We start from the raw sequence: 21,794 nt of genomic DNA on the forward strand, positions 1-21,794 counted from the left end.
GTTCCTTCTCGCTCCCCCCCCCTTTTCTCTCGTAGCTCAAATCTGTGTTCAAGAAGAGCAGTCTGAGATTACTCTATGCAGGCTGCAGACTTGCCTCACTCAGGTGAGACCCTCCCCAAGAACACAGCCCACCTGGGCGAGGGGACCCTGACCTATGGGCTACATGACTCTGAACACCTACTACTCATGGATACTAAGCATCGAAAAGACCTACAACAACAATAAAGCATCTAGAAATTACTAAAACCCAGGGCACTGTGCTGTTACTTCATATTTAACCTCATTAGTGCTGCTACAGCCTTGTGCAGCAGGAGCTGAGACTCAGAGGGATGGGTGGAGGAGCTCCTGTTGGTCTCACAGAGAAATCCCAGCACTTCAGATTGTAGATCCAAACCCCCAGCTCTTAAGCAGCACTGTCTCCTCTGCCCACATCATGACCTTGCAGGGTGTGGAAAATACTGATCTGACAGCCTCTCTAAAGGAAATTGCCCAGAGAATCCAAAAGGGGTAGAAAAGTTAGTGTCACAGAGAGAAAGTCCACTCCTAAATGGGTCAGACCCAGCTGAAGGGACCCTGCCCTGCCCAGGGCGGGCTGGGAGTTAGGCAGACACCATTCCTTGAAAAAAGCTAGAAAAGGCATTTGTACACTTAGGCCTGGGGTGGAAGTGGGCTGACACTGGTATAATACCTAATATACACGATCAAAATTATAATCTATATTACTTAGTGTATCTACAGGTGTATATATTAGGTATAGGTATAACAGGTAAACTATATAATTTATATATGTACAAGATACAATACAATAATAAATAAATGTAAGTAAATATGTAGCATTATATATGTTAAAAATATATGTCTTCATACTGGGCCTGCTGCATACTTAGTATTTAATAGATGGTGGCTGTTACTGTGGGAGGCGTTCCATCTGTGACGCTGGTGCAGGGAAGCCCCCTTCTCTCTGGAGGTGGTGCCAATGCAGGGAGGCCTTAGGTTGCACGAGTCACACTGTCAGACAGACTGACCTAAAAGCTTTCTCTATCCAGCCATTTAGTCCCTTGAGTTGCTTTAAAAATGTCCCAGCCCTGCTGGTCCATAGGATCTAGAGAGGGTAACTTTAGCTTTCTGATCCCACCATTTGAAAACTCCAACTCCCTGAAGGAAAATGTCACTCATTGGCCACTGCCACCCATTACAGTTTGACTCAAAGCACCTGGTTGTGTCCCCCAGGACCTGTGACAGGACTTGGCCGTCTTGGCTCCATTTGGCATTTCCCAGGATAGTTCCCGCCCTTCAGGAGCGCCCTCTGTCTGTCACACACCAAGTGCTTCAGAAGCTTCTCTCTCAGGCCTGTAGGAGGCTTGGAGTTCGTGGTTTTCTAGTATTTGTTTATGGAGGCTATCTTTCTGAAGGCAGCAGATTCCTTGTTCTCTAGAGTGCCCCAAGTTCCTGTCTCAGGGGCTGGCAAAAAGAGGGAGGGAATTTGAATGATGGACAGATACTTGGACTAACCATGTGGGGATTCTCACCCAGCCCTGAGAAGGAAAGGACAGCCACCAGAGTGGACATCATTTGCACTCATCGCCCTGACCCTGAAGGCCCTGGACTAGACAGAGAGCGGCTGTACTGGGAGCTGAGACAGCTGACCCATGGCATCACCATGCTGGGACCCTACCTGCTGGACAGGGACAGTCTCTATGTCAATGGTGAGCAGCTGCATTGTGGCCCTTCCTCCTTACTGGGAGCCTCTGCCCTCTGACTTGAGATCACATTTCTCATCTGGCCCTTAGGGGCTTGGCCATGTGCACTGAATGATTTGGACCTCATGGTTTGTTCTTCATTTTGGGCTCACTTCACCCTCAGAGCTTCCTTTCCTGATGTGAGGGTGCTAATGGACAATCTCCAACAGCCTCTGTCTGCTTCATCAAACCCCCTCCATTGCACCAGCGTAGCCCTGACCCACATTTGGTCCCCCACCTCTCCCTTAATCCTTACCCACCAGCCTCCCTCACTCTTGCTACAGGTTTCACCCATCGGAGTTCCACACTCATTACCAGCAGTGAGTATACAGTTGACGTCCCAGTGCCCCACCCCACCCCATGCCACAGGGAAAGAGCTCCTGGGAGGGCACAGACTATCTACGTTCCCCTCTTCCCCAGCTCCAGAGGGAATCCCAGCTCAGCAACCCATGCAGTGAGCCCAATAACAATTCCTCCTGCTGCTTTTCTGATGTGTGAGTGCCTTTCTGCTTTCATGGACAAGGGCTTTTCTGCAGCTCCTGGGACCTCCACGGTGGACCTAGGGAACTTGGGGACCCCACCTTCATTCTCCAGCCCCACAGGCAAGTACCAGTCAATGGCATATCTGTTAGAGAGTGCCTGGTAAGTGTTAACATCTCTGACGTTCACTCAATAAAAATGCAAAGTCACTGTAAATCTACTACTAATGAGTCAATCAACAAACTATATTGAGCACCTACTTTATGCTGGGTCCTGGGGATACATTGGGGAACATGAAATTTTAAAAAATCTCTGCCCTCATTGAGCTCATATTCTTGTGATATAAGAGTGTATATTGTGATGATGGTGATGATAATAATGATGGTCATGGTGGTGATGGTGATCATAGGAATGACGATGAGTGTGGTGGCAATGATAATGTTGGTGATGGTGATAAAGATGATGATGATGGTGCTAATGATGGCAATGGTAACAGTGATGATGGTGGTGATCAAAGAATAACAGATAACACATGATGTTACTGAGTACTGAATGTGGACCAAGCGCTATGCTCAGCATCTAACTAGTACTATTTAATATGCCTTGAAAAGCTTTCCATCATTATAGGGAAGGAAGGCATGGAAACCTTTTATCACTCACTTTAAATTCTGTTGTTGTTTTAGAAAAATATATATTGCACACTCTCGTATTTTCTCTGTATTTGAACATGGTGTTTATTTCTGTTGATCTCAATGTCAAGAAAACCTGCTGTATGGAGCAACTGTGTTTGCGCCTTTGTGCTCCCTAGTGTCTACTGCTGTGACTTGTGCCTATGAGGTCTATAGGCAATATGGGGATTCCCCCAGGAAAGGAAGGAATAAAGTGTGAGTCCTTGTGATGTGTGGTAACATTCCTTCCCTTCCCTGGTTCTAATCTTCAGTGACTCTGTCAGATCCCGCCCAGTACAAATGGTTGGCATCTGTGCCAGGGCGCCCCCCGCCACTGCCTCATCCATGGCAGACGTCACTAAATGATTATAGCATCTATTCTTTCTGAGCTCAAGACAGCTTCAGAATCCTTATCAACAAAACACCTCAGGCAGTTGCTAGCATGTCAACGGTGTTGTCACAGGATCTGGGGGCTGAATTAAAGGAAATTAGGTCCTTAGATGACATGTGAGAGACTCTTTGGTTTTTCTGGGAGGCACCTGTGAGTTGGAAGTTCTCAGCTTGGGCTCAGCTGGATTATAACTGAGAACACTTGTTTGATCTGAGCCTGCTCATACTTGCTAACTAGCTGCCTGTGAGGTTCAGCCAATAGGAGGCACTGGTAGAACAGTAGTGGGCAGGGCAGGGGAGGAGCTGGGGTGTTTCTTCTCTCTCTCTGCTTCACATAGCATCTCCAGCAGGAGCTGTGTTCCCTCCATGGTCTCAGCAATCTCTGGTATGCCACTCTCTTGTCCCTCTGTCCTATTAGCCCTATGGGGCTCAGGGAGTCTTGATTTTGTTAATCTCACTCTGTATTTTTGTATTAGATTCCCTCTATTGAAATGCCTGACATATATTCTATTTTCCTAACTAGAAATATATGTGCCCAGTGGTGAGAGCACATATATTTAATGTGATGCTTCATGCATAGCTGGAGATCAATAAATATTTGCTCAATGAATGAATGAATGAACTGAAATTGTAACCAGAGGCATGAGTCTGGTCACATAACTGGGCCAATAAAGTCTTGGCATCACATTAAGAAACTCCAAATCAGAGCTCCTGGGAGAAGAACCAATTCCAGATACCAAGAGCACTGGGTATGACTTACATGGTGAGCCCTGCCTACTTTGGATTAAGGACCAAGCCAGACGGAGCCCTCTGGTGGAGAACCCAGAGCCCATGTGTATGAGGGCCCAGAGGCTGCAGGCCAGACTGGACAGAGTCCTAGCAGGTTCAGGACAGGTCCTCTCATCTCCCTTCCACTTGCAGCAACAAGCCATACCCTGGTGCCGTTTACCCTCAACTTCACCATCACAAACCTGCCATACATGCCAGACATGGGGAGTCCAGGATCTGCAAAGTTAAACATGACAGAAGAGGTCCTGCAGTCCATTGTAAGAGCCCTGCGATGCCTACTACCCGCCCCTCCCCCCCCCTGCCTTGCTCCCTCCCCTTCTCCTGCTTCCCTCCCTCTTATTTCTCCCCAGCTTGGTTCTTTGTTCAAGAACACCAGCATCGGCCCGCTGTATTCCAGCTGCAGACTGGACTCACTCAGGTGAGATGCTCAGGAGAGGAGGCTCACATCCTGTGCCTCCCAGACTCAGTTTCTGTTCTCCACCCTGTGTGAGTTCCCCACCTGCCAGGGTAGCAGGCTCTGGATACCTGTGACGCTGCATCTACTGAGCCTCCTCCCAGTTCCCGCTTCTCAGGCTTCTGTTTTGTCTTTCGACAGGTCCTATCCAAGGTGTAGAACCTCTCCCAAATTTCCCAAATTATGCTGTACTGAGGAATACTTAAAAAGCAAAAATGAAGAGTCCTTGTGGCATGCTCATTTCTTAACCTACATTTAAGGTGCTCTAAGGCTATGCAAGATCCTGGGGCTGCCCCCACTGGAATATTTCCACCCCCAGCCTAATCTGAGAGAAGGGTAGCAGGAGGCAGGCATGTGAAAGATGAAAAAACATTGTGCCAACTCGCGTTTTAATCCATCTTCTTCATCTACTGATTATTAACAAATTCTAGATATTTTGCCTCATTTTTTATTTTTTGCTTTCTAAGGGAGATTATTTCAGCTTTGTGGCTTTTCTAGACATTTCATCCTTGCAGTCTCCCTCATCATTAGTCCTACACATGTCCTCATACCTATGTTCCTCCCCCACCCCCAGGCCCATGAAGGACAGATCAGCCACCCGAGTGGACACCATCTGCACCTACCACTCTGAGCCCACAAGTACTAGACTGGACAGAGAGCAGCTGTACGGGGAGCTGAGCCAGGGGACACATGGTGTCACCCAGCTGGGCCCCTTCATGCTGGACAGGAGCAGCCTTTATGTCAATGGTGAGGCCCAGTGCTGCCATCAGGGCTCCCTGGCGGGCTGTGTGTCCTGGACTTGTGCAGCACATTCTGGATCTCCTGTCCCCTGGGGTGTGGGGATCCTCTGAGCTGGTTCCATACTTAAAATCAATAAGTGGATCGCATACACTTACAGCTTTTCCAGAGATACACTGAGAGATCAGACACTCAAAGAAGGGGGGTGGGGACAGATGGCAGAGGGGTGAAGATGACAGGTGACCTGATAGAGAAATTCTTCCCTGGGCTCTAGTGACATTCTTTGGGATGTCTATAGGGTCTTCATTTCAAGGGTGCTCCAGAAATACTGCTTAAATAGATTCATAGACACTCAGTGGGCCCCAGATTCTCGGCAGTTCCTCCCAACCCCCATCCCTATGACTCTTCATCCGCTCTCTCCCTCTATTTCTGCAGGTTACACCCACCAGGCCCTGACCTCCACCCCCAACAGTGAGTAGCCATTTGGGCCCTATTGTTGTGTGCTTTTCCTTGGGGCCCATCCCTTCTCTGCTATGCTTGCCACACCTCTCTAGCGGAACAAAAAGTCAGAAACGTCTGTTTTTTCACACCTTCACTCTCCTGCTCAGAAAAGAGAGGCCTGGCACAGGCTTGAGGACAAACAGAAGAAAGGTCTGAGGGTCCCGTGATGGGCCCTCTCTGGCTGTGGAAGCCCCCATCCACCATAGTTGACTCACTGTGTTTTCTTTACAGTTGCTATGGCCTCCACCATCGCCCCAGCACCTTCAGGGACCCCAGTTCCAGTCTCCATAGGTAGGGGCTTCCTCTCTGTAATTTCCCAGTGAAGAGCCAGGACCATTTCTTCATTCACTCATTAAGTATTCATTTAGCACTTATTGTATAAAAAGGCCGGTAATGCAGAAGCAAACGGAATAGAAAGGGGCCTAGCCTTTGATTGGCTTCCAGCAAGAAAGACAGACAATGAAGACTTGAGGGTATAAATAGGTATTGAATTACAATCAGAATGACCTTGGGTGAATTCTGCAGGCGTGTGTGTGTGTGTGTGTGTGTGTGTGTGTGGCAGGGGTGGGGCGGGAAGGGGGGCTCTTCTTTCTCAAGGCTCTTTTAAGTTTTCATTTCCAGGAAACAAGGGAACCACCTGAGCTCTGTGTATGCCAAGAAATGCCCACTTACAGGTCCTAGTAAAGGACTTAGGCGGGTTCTGCTTGGAGTGAGGGCTGACTTTCTACTCCTGAGTTCCCACTGGCTCATGACAGTTGTTGATAACACCCACAGTCCCTAATGAGGGTCCTAGATGAGCTGTTGTCACCCCTCTATTACTCAAGTCTATTGTACTCATCAGCTAGGGCCTCTTGAAGGTATTTGAACCTTTGTTCTCTCAGGTCAGGATGAGCAGTCACTGCAGGTGGGAGCTGCCTGTGGTCCTAGGTGGAGCGGTTAGGAGTACAGGCTCTGGGACCTCAAGGCCTGCCATTTAGAGATTGTGTGACTTGGGGGAAATTATTCTACTTCCCTTGGGCTCAGTTTTTACATCTGTAAAATAAAAAGTACTCTTTTACTCCAGAGGGTTTGCCTCAAGGCTTAAATGAGTTAAAATATAAGTAAAGCACTTAAAACAGGTCCTGACCCATAAAAACACAATGTGTTTCTTCAAATAAATTTTTAAAATCAATAAATAAGTGGATCTCATAGAAGCAACTTGGGTAAAGAAATTTTTTTAAACCCTCAGGAAATTTTAGCCCACTAGAGGGTCATGTATGTTTGCTTTCTGCTTTATGATGAATTTGCCTCCACGGTGCAATTTTTCATACGTCTCAGTGCCCCTCAGCTCATGCTGATGTCTGGGATCTCCGCCCTGTTGAAGCTTCCAGTTCTGGAAGAGGATAACCCTCCCCAATGCTTGATGACATGCACGTGGGATGCCCCACGCTCAGGCTCACTGAGCACATGGTGGGCTCAGTGGGCATCTCTCTCCCACCTCCTCTGCAGCCACTGTCCCTGCCCTGGTGCCTTTCACTCTCAACTTCACTATCACTAACTTGCACTATGAGGAGGACATGGGTCGCCTCGGGTCCTGGAAGTTCAACACCACTGAAAGAGTTCTGCAGGGCCTGGTGAGAGCTGCACCCACTTCACTCCTACCCAAGTCATGGAGGCTTGCCCACCTAATCCCCGCCACACCCATGGAAGCTGACCCTGGTCCACCACACTCTAACCCTAACCACCAATTCAAGCCCTGCCCACCTACCTGCATCACACCTGCGGAAGTAGATTCCACCCAGCTCACCTCTGTCTCCATAGCTGCAAGCCCCATCCCTCACACTTCTGCCCTGCCCATCCACTCACCTCCCTCTCCTTCCTCTACAGCTCAGAATCGTGTTCAAGAAGAGCAGGGTGGGCCCCCTCTACTTGGGCTGCAGACTGACCATGCTAAGGTAAGACCCTGGAACAGCTAGTCAGGGCAGCCTCACGTGCCCCTAGACCTGAGGAAGTTGGTCCCATTCCTTCCTGCCCTCCCTGCCCAGGTCCCCACCAGAGATGGAATTCAGGGCCAATGCCTCTTCTGATTGCACCTTCTCCCGTCAACTGTCCCCGGCTTCTGCAGACCCCGTCAGCAGGATTGGAGCCCTAACCTGCTCATCCTTCTGAATTCCCTTCTCCCTTCCCTTGGACCAGTGAGGGCATTTCCTTCAGGTGTTCAATTCTGTCCCCAGGATTTTCTCGAGACAAATGCATTTTTTTTCACTTGCTTTAATCCCAAATTCCAACTCTACACTTGTCTCAACTATGAGCTCTCCTGTCCCTGTGCCTTGCAATTTAATACTAATTCTCTTGCCCACGGACTCTGTTCAAAGGCCCAGGCTGGCTAGAAGTCAGTGAGCTCAGAGAATCTAAGTCTGACTTCTCACCTCTCTTAACAGCTTTCTCATTTCCTATGGCCCTTCCTGTCCTGCCCCCAGGAATGTCAGGACTCCTCCAAAAGCTCACTTCATTTTTTGTCATCCCCCTTAACCTCCTCGCCAGGCCCAAGAAGGATGGGACAGCCACTGGAGTGGACATGCTCTGCACACACCACCCTGACCCTGTGAGCCCTGGGCTGGACAGCGAGCAGCTGTACGAGGAGCTGAGCCAGCTGACCTATGGTGTTACTCGGCTGGGCCCCTACACCCTGGACCAGGACAGTCTCTATGTCAATGGTGAGTGGCGGCCATGTTTTTGCATCTCGGCTTGCCCCACATGCTCCTTCTTCATGTTTCCTTCTCCTTCATCTTTCCCCTCCTCACCTGATCTTTCTCTACCTGTGCAGGTTACACCCGCCACACTCGGACAACCACCCCCAGCAGTGAGTATTCTGAGGTTTAGAAATCTCTCCAACCCTGCAAGTCTCAGCCCTTAGGAATGGAAGAGACCAGGAACTCACTGCCTCCATACCTCACCCCCTCCTCCACCCCCAGCCTCCGATGAACAGGGACCAGTACCCAAGAAATTCCCAGGCATGGCCACCCCCTCTCTCGTACCTCCAAGGGGACATGATGGTTCCCCTCCTGAAGCTCATGCCTTTTTTTCTCTCCATTGTCTACAGTGGCCATAGTTTCTACAGGGATCCCGACTCCTTTCTCTAGCTCCACAGGTAGGCCTTCTCTTCTCTGAAGATGCTCCCCGTCACTCCTGTTGGGTTCTAATCACAGGACATAGAGAAGGGGTAGAGTAGGTGGCATCACTGCAGCAAGACCAAGGCTGACTCTGGAATATATGACAGGGCCTATCCAGACCCCTCAGATTTCTTGAATACCTAGAGGCTAATATACAGGCACCATCTCTGGATCATTTATGTAGCACATGGATACCATCATCCTTACTTTCTGTATGTGGCTAAGGTTGGGACCCATGTGACAGAATACACCACTGCCTCCACTCCCCACCTCTACTCCGTCTCCAGCCTCAGAGACAAACAAGAAATGATGCCCATATAAAGCCCCATGCATGGGCACCCCCTCCCTTTCATGTCCAAGCTGATGGGGTCCCCAGAGCAGGCAGGGGTTGTGTCCCAGGGACCCTTTGCCCCATATCTGGTCCAGCACTGACTCAGGTGTGGCCTCTCCATCCCCCTGAACTCCTGGCCACTGCAGCTGCTGGCCCTGCCCTGGTGCCCTTCACCCTCAACTTCACCATCACCAACCTGCGCCACACGGAAGACATGCAGCCAGGCTCTGCGAAGTTCAACTCCACTGAGTCGTTTCTGCAATATCTGGTGAGAGCCCCCTGCTACCCATTTTTCTTTCCAACTTTCACCCTACTTCTCCTTGCTACAGTTTTGGAATTAGGCAGTTCCAGGCTCAAGTAAAAGTGATGTGACTTTGGAGTAGTGGTTAGTCTTGTGACATTGTTTCCTCATCTGTAAAACAGACAATAAAAATACTAATCCCAAAGGGTCCTTTTGAGAAATAAATGGGGTATGAGAGGATTAGGGAGCTATTGTTTTATTTTAAAATATCGTGTTTTAAATAATGATTAGTTTCATCCTTATTTTTTATCCATGCACTCTTTCTTCCTCAGCTCAAGCCCTTGTTCGCCAACAGCAGCATTGGTTCATGGTACGCTGGCTGCAGACTGACCACACTGAGGTGAGACCTCCTATTTGTCTTGCCTTTGGAGGTATAATGGGTGTGGGCTGGTTGGGTTGGCCAGGACCCAGACTAAGCTAAGGGAAGCGAGGGGCCTAAAGCACAAAAGGTAAGGAGATGCTCTCCTTCAGGTGCTCACCCGACGCTTGCACAGTGCTGAGAGTTAGCATGTCCTTAACTGTTGGATCCAGCGCCTTGCTTGCCTCATGCTATTCCCAGCCGTGGTGCTGGTGCTGTGCCCTGCCCACTCTAGAGCATCCAAGCAGACAGCCAGATTTGAAAGATCTGAATGGGACACACACGACTACACTTTTACTTAGAAGGACATGGGCAGGAAACTGCATGCCAGCAGGGCAGCACTGGGCATTTATTTTTTTGCAAGAAAGCTCTGGGCAGCTGAAGAGCTATTCTTTTGGTATTCCAGACAACGGTCCACGTGCAAAGAAATGAAACCTCAGTGGATCGACTTTGGAGTGACCCTGGCTTAGATGTCCCATGTCCCACAGGGGAGCCAATATCTCTTATAATAGTTCTGCCCAGTGAACAGGGTCACCCCACACCCAAGTGTAAAGGGCAAGGAAACTGGTGACTCCCAAACCAATAGAAAATCATTAGCAGCAAAGGACAAATGTAATTAGAGGGTCTCTGAGCCAGAGTTAACAGTATCAGCACACTTACAAGTCAGGAAGGGGGCATTCCGCAGCTCAGCACCAATGCTTCTGATAACAAACGATATCTGAGATCAAAGCGGGGGAGATATTCCTCACCAAACACAGGGAAATGGAAAAATGTAGCTAGACAGCCCAGCAAACAAGTTAGGAAAAATTTCAAAGGAGAGCTGGAGACAGACCTATAACCAGATCACCCTGAGTTAATTATCACCCTCAGTAAATTTAACTAATTGCATTAGATTATAACTCAGGAGTATCCAGCATGAAAAAACGAAAGAGAAGGAGCCGGAGGGGGGAAAGGCAAGGGGTTTACTTGCATTTGGATCAAAACAGCCAGCTCCATCTTTTCGGCACGCACCTTTGATTTGGCTTTTGGGCGGTGCCCAAAGCTGCAGATCTGTGTATAAACAACTGCCTCGGTTACTGCTAAAGTCCTGTGTCCCAGTGTTTTTATTGTGAGCATTTATCACACAAGGAAGCCCAAAACCAGAGCTTCCTGCTGGGTATTGACGTCTATCCATTTAAAGTCCCTGCAGAAAAGATGCAGGTTACCAAGCCAGGGGTCATTTTCAACACCAGGAGCATCGCCAGGCAAAGCAACTGACATTGCACCAGAGCTAAAAGCAACTTAGCTCCAGGTCACTTCCATCCTGCTGAGGTGCAAGGGACCCTGTTTCTCCCCAGTAATGCTCTCTGGCAGTGTGACCTGCTGGACCTCCTAGGTTATCCCTTCAGGCCTAGTTTTTCCTGCTGACTCAGAGAGATGGTAACACAAAAAGGTGTGTAGTGGGTGGGCATCTCTTCTATGCAATGTCTTATGCTCAGATGTTAGGTCCCAAACTTGGGTTGGGCCCTGGCCTGTGTGGCTTAGTGGGTTGGACATTGCCCCACAAACCAAAAGGTCATGGGTTCAATTCCCGGTCAGGGCATATGCCCGAGTTGTGGGTTTGGTCCCCAGTTGGGGTGCATGTAAGATGTAACTGATCAATGTTTCTCTCTCACATTAGTGTTTCTCTCCCTCTCTTTCTCCTTCCCTTCTTCTTTCTCTGGAATCAATCAAAGAAAAGAAAGAAAGAAAAAAAAACTTGGATTGGATCAGCCTTCTGAGACTTGATGAGTCTCTGTCCAGAGCTATTTTCTAACCAGTTTTCCTAGCAACTGTGGGTGCTTTGTAAAGATTTGTTTAATTAAACAATTAATTAATTTTGAGCACTTCTAATGTGTCAGGGAGGAAGGCTGGATCTTTTATGTCAATCATTTCTGAATCCCATGACATTTCAGCAAGATGTCACAGTGTTCTCCATGCTGCAAAGCTGTGAGAACTGAGTCAGAGAAGCCACATGGATTATTCAAAAGAGCTAAGGTTGACCTGATGATCATTTGACTCTAAACCATCCACTCTGGTCCTTTGTGGCTCAAAGATGCCCCTTGTCTTGTGAGTGGCTCATGCCTGGACCAGGAGAGCAGATTAGCTGGCCTTCGCATGCAAGAAGGCTGAGACAAAAATGTCCTACCAGAATGTCTCAGTCCTGTCCCCATATCCATGTACTTCTCTCCCCAGGCCCGAAAAGGGTGGAGCAGCCACTGGCGTTGATGCCATTTGTACCCACCATCCCGACCCTGCAGGCCTCGTACTGGACAGGGAGCAGCTCTACTGGGAGCTGAGCCATCAGACCCATGGCGTCACCTGGCTGGGTCCCTACATCCTGGACAGGAATAGCCTCCATGTCAATGGTGAGCATCTCATGGTGACAGTGGTCCTCTGCAGCACCAGGGGGATTCTTCTGTTGATGCTGTGAGCTCTGGCCAGAGGATACACCCACGCATTTTCCAGATCCCTCTCCTCACTCTTCCCCTCCTGTGAGGTCCCCGCTCTCCACCACGTGTGCCCACATCACACACAGAGAGGTGGCGAATCAGAGAAAGGTTACAAGGGGCACACTGTCTGTAGGGACACAACCCCTTGGTGGACTCTGCTCTCCCCTCAGCAGTCCAGCCCTTTCATCCCTTTCTTAATAACCTTTGGCACACCCACTTCACTCTTATCTACTTTGCAGGTTACACCAGACAAGCCTTGACCTCCATTCCCAGGGGTAAGTGTTCAAGCCTTAGATGGCCCCGTGGCTCCACAGTGGCTAGTGGGGGCAGCTGGTTCCTCCTGTGTATGGCTAAGGCCTCAGTTGGGGGAAGGAAGCCTTAGGGCCCTTGTTACACAGCCCCCCAGCTTCTGCAAGGACAACTCTCTCCGGCATCCCCAAGGTGAAGCTGCATCATTCTCATTTCTGATGCTTCCTCCTCAGTTTCTGTGACTTCCACACCCTCCTCAGGAAACTCATCAGCTCTAACCTCCTTCTCCAGCTCTACAGGTAAGAGCCTTCTCTCCATGTCTACTCCCTTCCGATATATAAGCCATGCTTCACAATGAGAAGTCAAGACAGTATGTATGGGTAGGTCAAGGCAAGGGGACAGTGTGGGAAGGATAAATTTGGGGAGCCACACCCTCATCACAGACCAGTGCACCTCCACCTCTGTGCTTGGAGAGCTCTGTGACTTAACGTTTTCAATCCCAGACTGAAAGTACGGCTCCTTTTAATCCACCCTTTGCTTTATGTTAAGGTTTTGTATTAGTTAGCTTCTCCTATGTAACAGATGAGTACCAAATCCACTGGATTAAAACCATCATTTACTGCTGCTCCGGAGTACATAGGTCAGCTCTGTAGTGCGAGTGGTCTCCACTAGGCTTCTTCACGTGGCTGCAGTCACCTGCAGGTTAGCTAGGTGACTTTGGGGGATGCCTCGCCGATGCGTGGGGTGCCTCAGTTCTCTTTCACGTGGCCTCACATCATCCAACAGACTAGCCCTGACTGGCTCACAAGGGGGCCCTTGAGTTCCCAGCAGCAAGAGAGGGCAAGCGACTGACTTCCAAGCCTCTGCTTGCATCATGTTTCTCTTTTCTTATTGTCAAAGCAAGTCATGGCCAAGCCAGGGTCAGGAGGTGGAGAAATAGGAGAGAAAAGACATAAATAATAATAACAATGACAACAAAGTAAATACAGCAGCATTTACTGATTGCCACATAACAGGGACCCTCATATATGTGATCTTCAACCCCTGAGGCTAGACACTGCTGTTTCTCCATTTAAGAGAGGCATAGACTGGCTCTTTGAGGAATCAATGTTTTTCTGAGGTCACACAGTCAGCGATGGTCAGGACTCAACCCTAAGTTTGTCAGACTCTAGAGCCTGAGCTTCTGCCCTAAAATAGCTGTGTGGCCTTGGGGAAGTGCCTTAGTCTCTCTGAAACTCGCTTTTGTCTGTCAGTGGGAGGTAAGTAACAGGATGTACCCCAAGGGTTGTGTGAGGATTGTATAAGATTCTGGATGGAATGTGCTTAGCACAGGGTATCTTAAAGTAAGCCCTCACCAAACATCAGCTGTTATTATTGCTGCTATTTTCATTGCCACTATTATTATTATTACTGTTTTTGGGCAGAGAAGGAAAACTCTGATTCCAAAAAACCTCCGCTGCCTTGCGGCATACCTCTTCAGGGGAAAGGCTAAGGGAGTAAACCCCGACAGAAAATCCGGAGCCGGAGTCCCTAAGGCGGTTTGACGTTGTAGTCAACACCGGCAACTCCTGCGGCGCACCTGAAGCCAAGCTGTATTGACTCCGTCTTTCCCTTGGACCCTTCAGCTGCGAAGAGAGGGGGGGTCTGCTGCATGGGCAACAGCAGACCCTCCATATCACCCTGCCCAGGCTCTGTAGCTTCAGCTTCACTGGAGAGGACACTCCAGCGTCATCGCAAGATGTCGATTCAACACGGGAGGAGACAGATACCGTGTCACTCCCGAGTTGGACTGCACAGCCATTCTCGGTGGTGCAGATAGACTCTTAAGAAGCTACACCATCGTCTCTCGAGACGGACGGCTGCCGACTACGACGACTACTGTTTTTGGTGTCATTCAAAATAAAGCCTCCTATTCGGGGAAGAGTCATTCTGAGCTCTAGCAGCAGATGTGAATACCAGGACTCACCCCCCCCCCACCCCACACCCCTAAATTTAGCTCAGGCAGTGATTCCGTGTGTGATGTCCTCTCTCTGTCAACATCACTGCAGTCTCTGGCCCTGCCCTGGTGCCACTCACCCTTAACTTCACCATCACCAACCTGCACTACATGAAGGACATGCAGCTTCCGGGCTCAGTGAAGTTCAACACACTAGAGAAGATCCTGCAGCACCTGGTGAGACTCCTGCCAACCTCATTCCTGCACTGCCCACTGATGCCTGCCATGCCCACTTCTATCAGTCACCCCACCTCAGCTATGCCCCATTCATATCTTTCTGCCTCCCAATTGATACCAGCCCCCGCCCCCACCTCATCCCAGCCCTGCCCCTGTCCTTCCGTATTGGCCCTTCTACTCCTTCCTTCTCCTTCAACAGCTCAGACCCTTGTTTAAGAACACCAGTATCAGCCTCCTCTACTCCAGCTGCAGACTCACCTTGCTCAGGTAAGACCACCAGAGATTCCCCAGCAAGGTACAACAGAGGTTTTTATCCACAATCCTCTAGAGCTGGGTTCTCCCTTTGACCTCAGCCCTTTCCAGCTCCCCACATGAAACAGCCACTATCCCATCAGCTTCTGGCCCCTGGACCCTGCTCTGGACCTTCCCATCCTCAAGAGCTTCAAATCACATATGGAATATTTAATAGGAACAAAGTGATAAAATGTAATAACCTGAAAGTATGCACCAAATTCCTCATAAAGGATGCATCCTTGATCCCTCACAAAGAATAAACCTACAGCCTACCATGCCCCCAGCACACACTGCATGTATTTATTCTTTTAATTTGATTCATTGGGGTGACATGGGTTAATAACCAAACTTATGTTGCAAGTGTACAATTCTGTCATATATCATCTGTATATTGCACTGTGTGTTCACCACCCAAAGTCTCGTCTCCTTCCATCGCCATGTATTTGACCCCTTTACCCTCTTCAACCTCCCCTCCCATCCCCCTTCCCTTCTGGTGACCACCATTCTGTTGTCTTTGTCTATGACTTTTTTTATTCATTTGCTTTTTTCTGTTTTATATCCCACATGAGTGAAATCATAACATTCTTATTTTTTATCTGACTTATTTTGCTTAGCATGATGCTCACAAATGGCAATATTTTATCCTTCTTATGGCTGAGTAGTATTCCACTGTATATATGTACCCCATCTTTAATCACTCATCAAAGGACACTTTGGTTGGTCACCATAAATAATGCTGCAATGGACATAGGGGTACATATATATTTACAAATAAGGGTTTTCCCGAAATTTCAGGTAGATATTCAGAAGAGAGTTTGCTCAGGCATATGGTAGCTCTAGTCTTAATTTTTTCAGAAAACTGCATACTGATTTCCATAGTGGCTGCACCAGTTTATTACATTTCCACCAGCAGTGAATAAGGGTTCCTTTCTCTCCACATTTTCTCCAACACTTATTGTTACTTGTTTTGTTGATAATAGCCATTCTAAACGTTTTAGGCGATATTGCAGTTTTCACTTGCATTTCCTTTACAGCTAGCAAAGTTGAGCATCTTTTCATATATCTGTTTGCCATTTGTATGTCTTCTTGGGAAAAATGTCTCTTCAGCCTTCTACCCATTTCATAATTGGATTGTTTGTTTTTTGTTGTTGAGTTGTATGAATTGTTTATATATTTTGGATATTAGCCCCTTATCAGAGGTATTGTTTTCAAATATCTTCTCCCATTCAGCAGGTTGCATTTTTTGTTTTGTTAATGGTTTCTTTTGTGTGCAGAAACTTTTTAGTTTGATGCAGTCCCATTCATTTATTTTTGCTTTTACTTCCCTTGCCTTTGGGATCAAATTCACAAAATCCTCTTTGAGACCAATGTTCATAAGTTTAGTACCTATGTTTCCTTCTATGTAATTTGTTATTTCAGGTTAAGCGGGAAGTAGGCAGAGAGGCAGCAAGGCAGGCCTTGGGTGTCCTGATGGGCCTGATGGGTTGTTGGGGCGTCATGTATAGGCAGGAGGGAGTGAAAAGTATTTCAGCAAATGTCTAAACAGAATAGATTGTCCTTTAGAGTGAGAATTGGCTTCTGTACATAGAATGAATTGTAGAGGGCAGGGAGGCCAGTGAGAGGAGTCCCAGATCAGGGCGCGGCCTTCCATGGGACTGTTTTTACAGTTGGGAGCAAACCCATTCAGGGGTGGATGGCACAGCAGTCCAGGGCCTTGACAGGAGCAGCACAGCAGCCCCAGAACGGTGCTAATGCATCCTCATTGTCTCTGCCTCTGGTCTCTCCTTCCCCAGGCCTGAGAGAGCTGCGGCAGCCACCAGCGTGGACATGGACTGCGCCCACCGCCCTGACCCCTCAGGCGCCAGACTGGACAGAGAGCAGCTGTACAGGGAGCTAAGCCAGATGACCCAAGGTGTCACCAAGTTGGGTCCCTACACCCTGGACCAGGACAGTCTCTATGTCAATGGTGAGCAGTGGCACCTTTGTTTCGGTGGACCGCTGTGCCCTCACTCTCCCCCTGCATGTGCCCTCACTCTCCCCCTGCAGGCCTCTTCAATTCGTTCCCCACGCCCAGCACCTGTTCTCTCTCTCTCTCACCCTCTCCCTGCAGGCTACACCCACAGGTCTTCGGAAACCACCCCCACTGGTGAGTACTGAGCGGCCTTCAGAAGCCCCCCCTACCCAACCAGGAGTAGAAGCAACAGGCACCACATGCACTTCAGCTCTCAGGGACAAAAGGGGTCAGGGATTCAGGCTGGGGACTCATTGCAATAAGACCCAGCTGTGATTCACCTCTGTGCTGGTGGCTGGACACAGGGAAATGGTTACTAAATGCTGGTTAGGTGGGTAAATGGAGGAAAATAAGTCAGCGATTGAATTGAAATGCATAGTAAGCTAGGTTGCAACTGTTTCTTTAGAACGTGTAAAGCTTCCAAATTGTTCCCTCCTTCACCGCTGCATGGTCTGACGTCCACACTGGTGATTCTGGAATTAGGCCAAAGGACCATCAGCCGTCACTGCGTTCTCCAGTGAGGTGGCCGCTGGTCGCGGGATGAGGGCCCTGCCCCCATCCCATCCCCATCTGACTGGGTGTGGACTCTCCTCTCCCTCTCCAGCTGCAGCCCCAGGACCACGGCCGGTGCCTTTCACCCTCAACTTCACCATCACCAACCTGCTCTACGTGGAGGACATGTGGCCTGGCTCCTTGAAATTCAACATCACCGAGAAGTTCCTGCAGCGCCTGGTGAGATCAACCCACCTACCCTCTGCCCAGCACACTGATGCCAGCCCCACCCACTCCACCCGTCCTGCTCACTGAAGCCACCTACATACCTACACCCCCTCCTGCCCTTGCTGACCCCCTCCCACTCCTGCCCTGCCCACTCGTGCTTGTCCTGCCCACTCACTCTTGTCCTGATCATACATGGCCATCTTGTCCCTGCCCCTCAGCCCATCTATTTACTTCCCTTGTCCTCACCCACAGCTCAAGCCCTTGTTCAAGAATACTAGTGTGGGCACCCTCTTCTCAGGCTGTGGACTGACCCTCCTCAGGTGAGACCTTGAATAGCCAGCGAAAGTAGCCTCAGGTGCTTCCAGATCTGAGGAGTCTGTTCTGCCTGCTTCCTGCCTCCCTGTCCATGTCCTTAGAAGAGGTGGAGTTCAGGAGATGTTTGCTCCAGGACCAATGCCTCTTCTGACTGTCCCTCCCTCCCCCACCCTCACACTGTCCCTGGCTGCTGCCGACCCCATCAGCAAGGTGGAGCCCCTAGCCTGCTCATCCTTCTAATTTCCTTCTAGCCTCCCCTTGACCAGTGAGGGCATTTCCTTTAGGTTTTCAATTCTGTTTCCAGAATATTTCTCAAGACGAATGTGTCTTTTCCTCTTGTTTTAATCCCAAATTCCAACTGTACACACGTCTCAAGTATGAGCTTTTCTCTCTCATACCTTATGGATGCAGGTTTCTGCCTTGTAACTTACTCATAATCCTCTCACCCACAGACAGTGTCGACCTTCCTATTTAGTAATTTTTACACCCACTATTCTGCTCACAGTGTGAGGATGGCCAGAGTCGATGAGCTCAGAGAATCCATGTCTGACTTTGCACCTCTCTAACAGCCTCCTCTTGTCCTATGGCCCCTTGCTGTCTGGCTCAGGAATGTCAGGACCCTACCTTGAAAATCAGTGTATTCATAGTCACCCCCATTAACCACCTTTGCCAGGCCCAGGAAGGATGGGACAGCCACTGGAGTGGACATGGTCTGCACCCACCGCCCTGATGCCATGGGTCCCGAACTGGACAGAGAGCGGCTGTACCGGGAGCTAAGCCAGATGACCCAAGGTGTCACCAAGTTGGGTCCCTACACCCTGGACCAGGACAGTCTCTATGTCAATGGTGAGCAGCAGCACCTTTGATTCACTGGACCGCTGTGCCCTCGCTCTCCCCCTGCATGTGCCCTCGATCTCCCCCTGCAGGCCTCTTTAATTCGTTCCCCACACCCAGCACCTTTCTCTCTCTCTCTCTCTCTCTCTCTCTCCCTCTCTCTGCAGGCTACACCCACCAGACTTCAGAAAGCACCCCCACTGGTGAGTACTGAGCGGCCTTCAGAAGTCCCCCTCCCCCACAAGCAGTGGAAGCAACAGGCCCTACATGCACTTCAGGTCTCAGGAACAGAAGGGGTCAGGGATACATGCTGAGGAGTCACTGCAATACGACTCAGTATGAATCACCTCTCTGTTGTGAGCTGGACACAGAAATGGCCACTGAAAAGTGGTTGGGTAGGTAAATGGAGGAAAACAAATCAGCGATTGAATTGAAATGCATAGTAAGCTTAGGTTGCAACTGTCTCTTTAGAACCTGTAAAGCTTCCAAATTGTTCCCTCCTTCACCGCTGCATGGTCTGACGTCCACACTGGTGATTCTGGAATTAGGCCAAAGGACCATCAGCCGTCACTGTGTTCTCCAGTGAGGTGGCCGCTGCTCTCGGGATGAGGGCCCTGACTGGGTGTGGGCTCTCCTCTCCCTCTCCAGCTGCAGCCACAGTACCACTGCCAGTGCCTTTCACCCTCAACTTCACCATCACCAACCTGCACTACGTGGAGGACATGTGGCCTGGCTCCTTGAAATTCAACATCACCGAGAAGTTCCTGCAGCACCTGGTGAGACCCACCCACCTACCCTCTGCCCAGCACACTGATGCCAGCCCCACCCACTTCACCCGTCCTGCTCACTGAAGCCACCTACATACCTACACCCCCTCCTGCCCTTGCTGACCCCCTCCCACTCCTGCCCTGCCCACTCGTGCTTGCCCTGCCCACTCACTCTTGTCCTGATCATACATGGCCATCTTGTCCCTGCCCCTCAGCCCATCTATTTACTTCCCTTGTCCTCACCCACAGCTCAAGCCCTTGTTCAAGAATACTAGTGTGGGCACCCTCTTCTCAGGCTGTGGACTGACCCTCCTCAGGTGAGACCTTGAATAGCCAGCGAAAGTAGCCTCAGGTGCTTCCAGATCTGAGGAGTCTGTCCTGCCTGCTTCCTGCCTCCCTGTCCATGTCCTTAGAAGAGGTGGAATTCAGGAGACGTTTGTTCCAGGACCAATGCCTCTTCTGACTGTCCCTCCCTCCCCCACCCTCATACTGTCCCTGGCTGCTGCCGACCCCGTCAGCAAGGTGGAGCCTCTAGCTTGCTCATCCTTCTAATTTCCTTCTAGCCTCCCCTTGACCAGTGAGGGCATTTCCTTTAGGTTTTCAATTCTGTTTCCAGAATATTTCTCAAGATGAATGTGTCTTTTCTCTTGTTTTAATCCCAAATTCCAATTGTACACATGTCTCAAGAATGAGCTTTCCTCTCCCCATACCTTACAGATGCAGGTTTCTGCCTTGTAACTTACTCATAATCCTCTCACCACGGACAGTGTCGACCTTCCTATTTAGTAATTTTCCCACCCACTATTCTGCTCACAGTGTGAGGATGGCCAGAGTCGGTAAGCTCAGAGAATCTATGGGTGACTTTGCACCTCTCTAACAGCCTCCTCCTGTTCTATGGCCTCTTCCTGTCCTGCCCCAGGAATGTCAGGACCCCTCCTAGGAATTCACTTTATTTATTGTCACCTCCATTAACCACCTTTAGGCCCAGGAAGGATGGGACAGCCACTGGAGTGGACATGCTCTGCACACACCGCCCTGACCCTGTGAGTCCCGGGCTGGACAGTGAGCGGCTGTACGGGGAGCTGAGCCAGCTGACCTATGGTGTTACTCGGCTGGGCCCCTACACCCTGGACCAGGACAGTCTCTACGTCAGCGGTGAGGGGCTGCCATGTTTTTTACATCTCAGCTTGGCCCACATGCTCCCTCTCCATTGCCCCTTTCCTAGTCCCTCCTCCTGCTCATTCTTCTCCACCTTTGCAGGTTACACCCTTCAGACCCCGACCAGCACCCCCGGCAGTGAGTATTCTGAGGTCCAGAGTGTCTGCAGCCCTGTTAAGTCCCAGCCCTTAGGAGTGGAGGCAACCAGGAGCCCACTGCCTCCCCTCCAGCCTGGGGAAAACGGTGCAGGACCCCAGAGCCCAGAAGTGGGCACCTTCCCCTGGCATCTCCGGATCTGCGGGGTTCCCACCCAAGTCCGTGGGGGTTTTTCCCCAGCATCTGTGACACAGCTGGGCTGTGTGGGGGCCAGACCTCCTCCACAGAGTGGGCTCTGTGGCCACAGGCTTCTGGCCTGAGTTCAGGTTCTCACGGGGTGCTCACATTTCAGAGGGATCTGAGCAAGGCTTTTGCCTCTCTGGGGCGGGGAGGGTGGATATTTTGTCCCCCAAGTGAGCTCTCTGTCTTTCTTTTAATGAATCCCAGCTGTGAGTCAAGCCACCCTCTCTCCAACAGCCAACCTGCCTTTTTCTTGAAGAATTCTCCCTTCCCCTCTCCTCACCATCTCTCCCTCTCTTTTTAGGTTACTCCCGTTTGGTCTCAGCTACCACCCCCAGTAGTGAGTATTTCAGACTGATGTGTACCTGTGACCACCACCCTGTCCCTAAAAACAGGAGCTGCTCAGCCAGCCAACCCTTCACACCTGTTTCCCACACACCCCCATTGGATGGGAAGGACTTCAGAGGTCATGCTTAGAAATGGGGTTAAACTGGGCTGTAAGGAGCCACCCCTCTCCCCACACAATGACAGCAGGATAAATGGTGCATAGAGAGAAGGGCACAGC

General features: G+C 49.9%; 1 protein-coding gene across 1 annotated transcript in view; it reads left to right on the plus strand.

Annotated features, from left to right (window-relative positions):
- The window catches only part of MUC16 (mucin 16, cell surface associated), a 69,591-nt gene that overhangs the window by 22,818 nt on the left and 24,979 nt on the right, over positions 1–21,794 (plus strand). The window contains exons 16-47 of the mRNA XM_090290189.1: positions 36–103; positions 1,534–1,706; positions 2,024–2,059; positions 2,276–2,341; positions 4,199–4,323; positions 4,417–4,484; positions 5,095–5,267; positions 5,694–5,729; positions 5,991–6,050; positions 7,248–7,372; positions 7,626–7,693; positions 8,283–8,455; positions 8,566–8,601; positions 8,842–8,889; positions 9,389–9,510; positions 9,816–9,883; positions 12,116–12,288; positions 12,612–12,647; positions 12,855–12,920; positions 14,670–14,794; positions 14,994–15,061; positions 16,882–17,054; positions 17,199–17,234; positions 17,704–17,831; positions 18,072–18,139; positions 18,808–18,980; positions 19,136–19,175; positions 19,552–19,744; positions 19,985–20,052; positions 20,718–20,890; positions 20,996–21,136; positions 21,534–21,569. Of these exons, the coding sequence (XP_090146315.1) occupies positions 36–103; positions 1,534–1,706; positions 2,024–2,059; positions 2,276–2,341; positions 4,199–4,323; positions 4,417–4,484; positions 5,095–5,267; positions 5,694–5,729; positions 5,991–6,050; positions 7,248–7,372; positions 7,626–7,693; positions 8,283–8,455; positions 8,566–8,601; positions 8,842–8,889; positions 9,389–9,510; positions 9,816–9,883; positions 12,116–12,288; positions 12,612–12,647; positions 12,855–12,920; positions 14,670–14,794; positions 14,994–15,061; positions 16,882–17,054; positions 17,199–17,234; positions 17,704–17,831; positions 18,072–18,139; positions 18,808–18,980; positions 19,136–19,175; positions 19,552–19,744; positions 19,985–20,052; positions 20,718–20,890; positions 20,996–21,136; positions 21,534–21,569 (3,142 nt within the window). The remainder of the gene's footprint in view (positions 1–35; positions 104–1,533; positions 1,707–2,023; positions 2,060–2,275; positions 2,342–4,198; positions 4,324–4,416; positions 4,485–5,094; positions 5,268–5,693; positions 5,730–5,990; positions 6,051–7,247; positions 7,373–7,625; positions 7,694–8,282; positions 8,456–8,565; positions 8,602–8,841; positions 8,890–9,388; positions 9,511–9,815; positions 9,884–12,115; positions 12,289–12,611; positions 12,648–12,854; positions 12,921–14,669; positions 14,795–14,993; positions 15,062–16,881; positions 17,055–17,198; positions 17,235–17,703; positions 17,832–18,071; positions 18,140–18,807; positions 18,981–19,135; positions 19,176–19,551; positions 19,745–19,984; positions 20,053–20,717; positions 20,891–20,995; positions 21,137–21,533; positions 21,570–21,794) is intronic.

Source organism: Furipterus horrens, unplaced genomic scaffold, assembly GCF_987537825.1.
Source record: "Furipterus horrens unplaced genomic scaffold, mFurHor1.1.pri manual_scaffold_10, whole genome shotgun sequence".
Lineage (NCBI taxonomy): Eukaryota > Metazoa > Chordata > Mammalia > Chiroptera > Furipteridae > Furipterus > Furipterus horrens.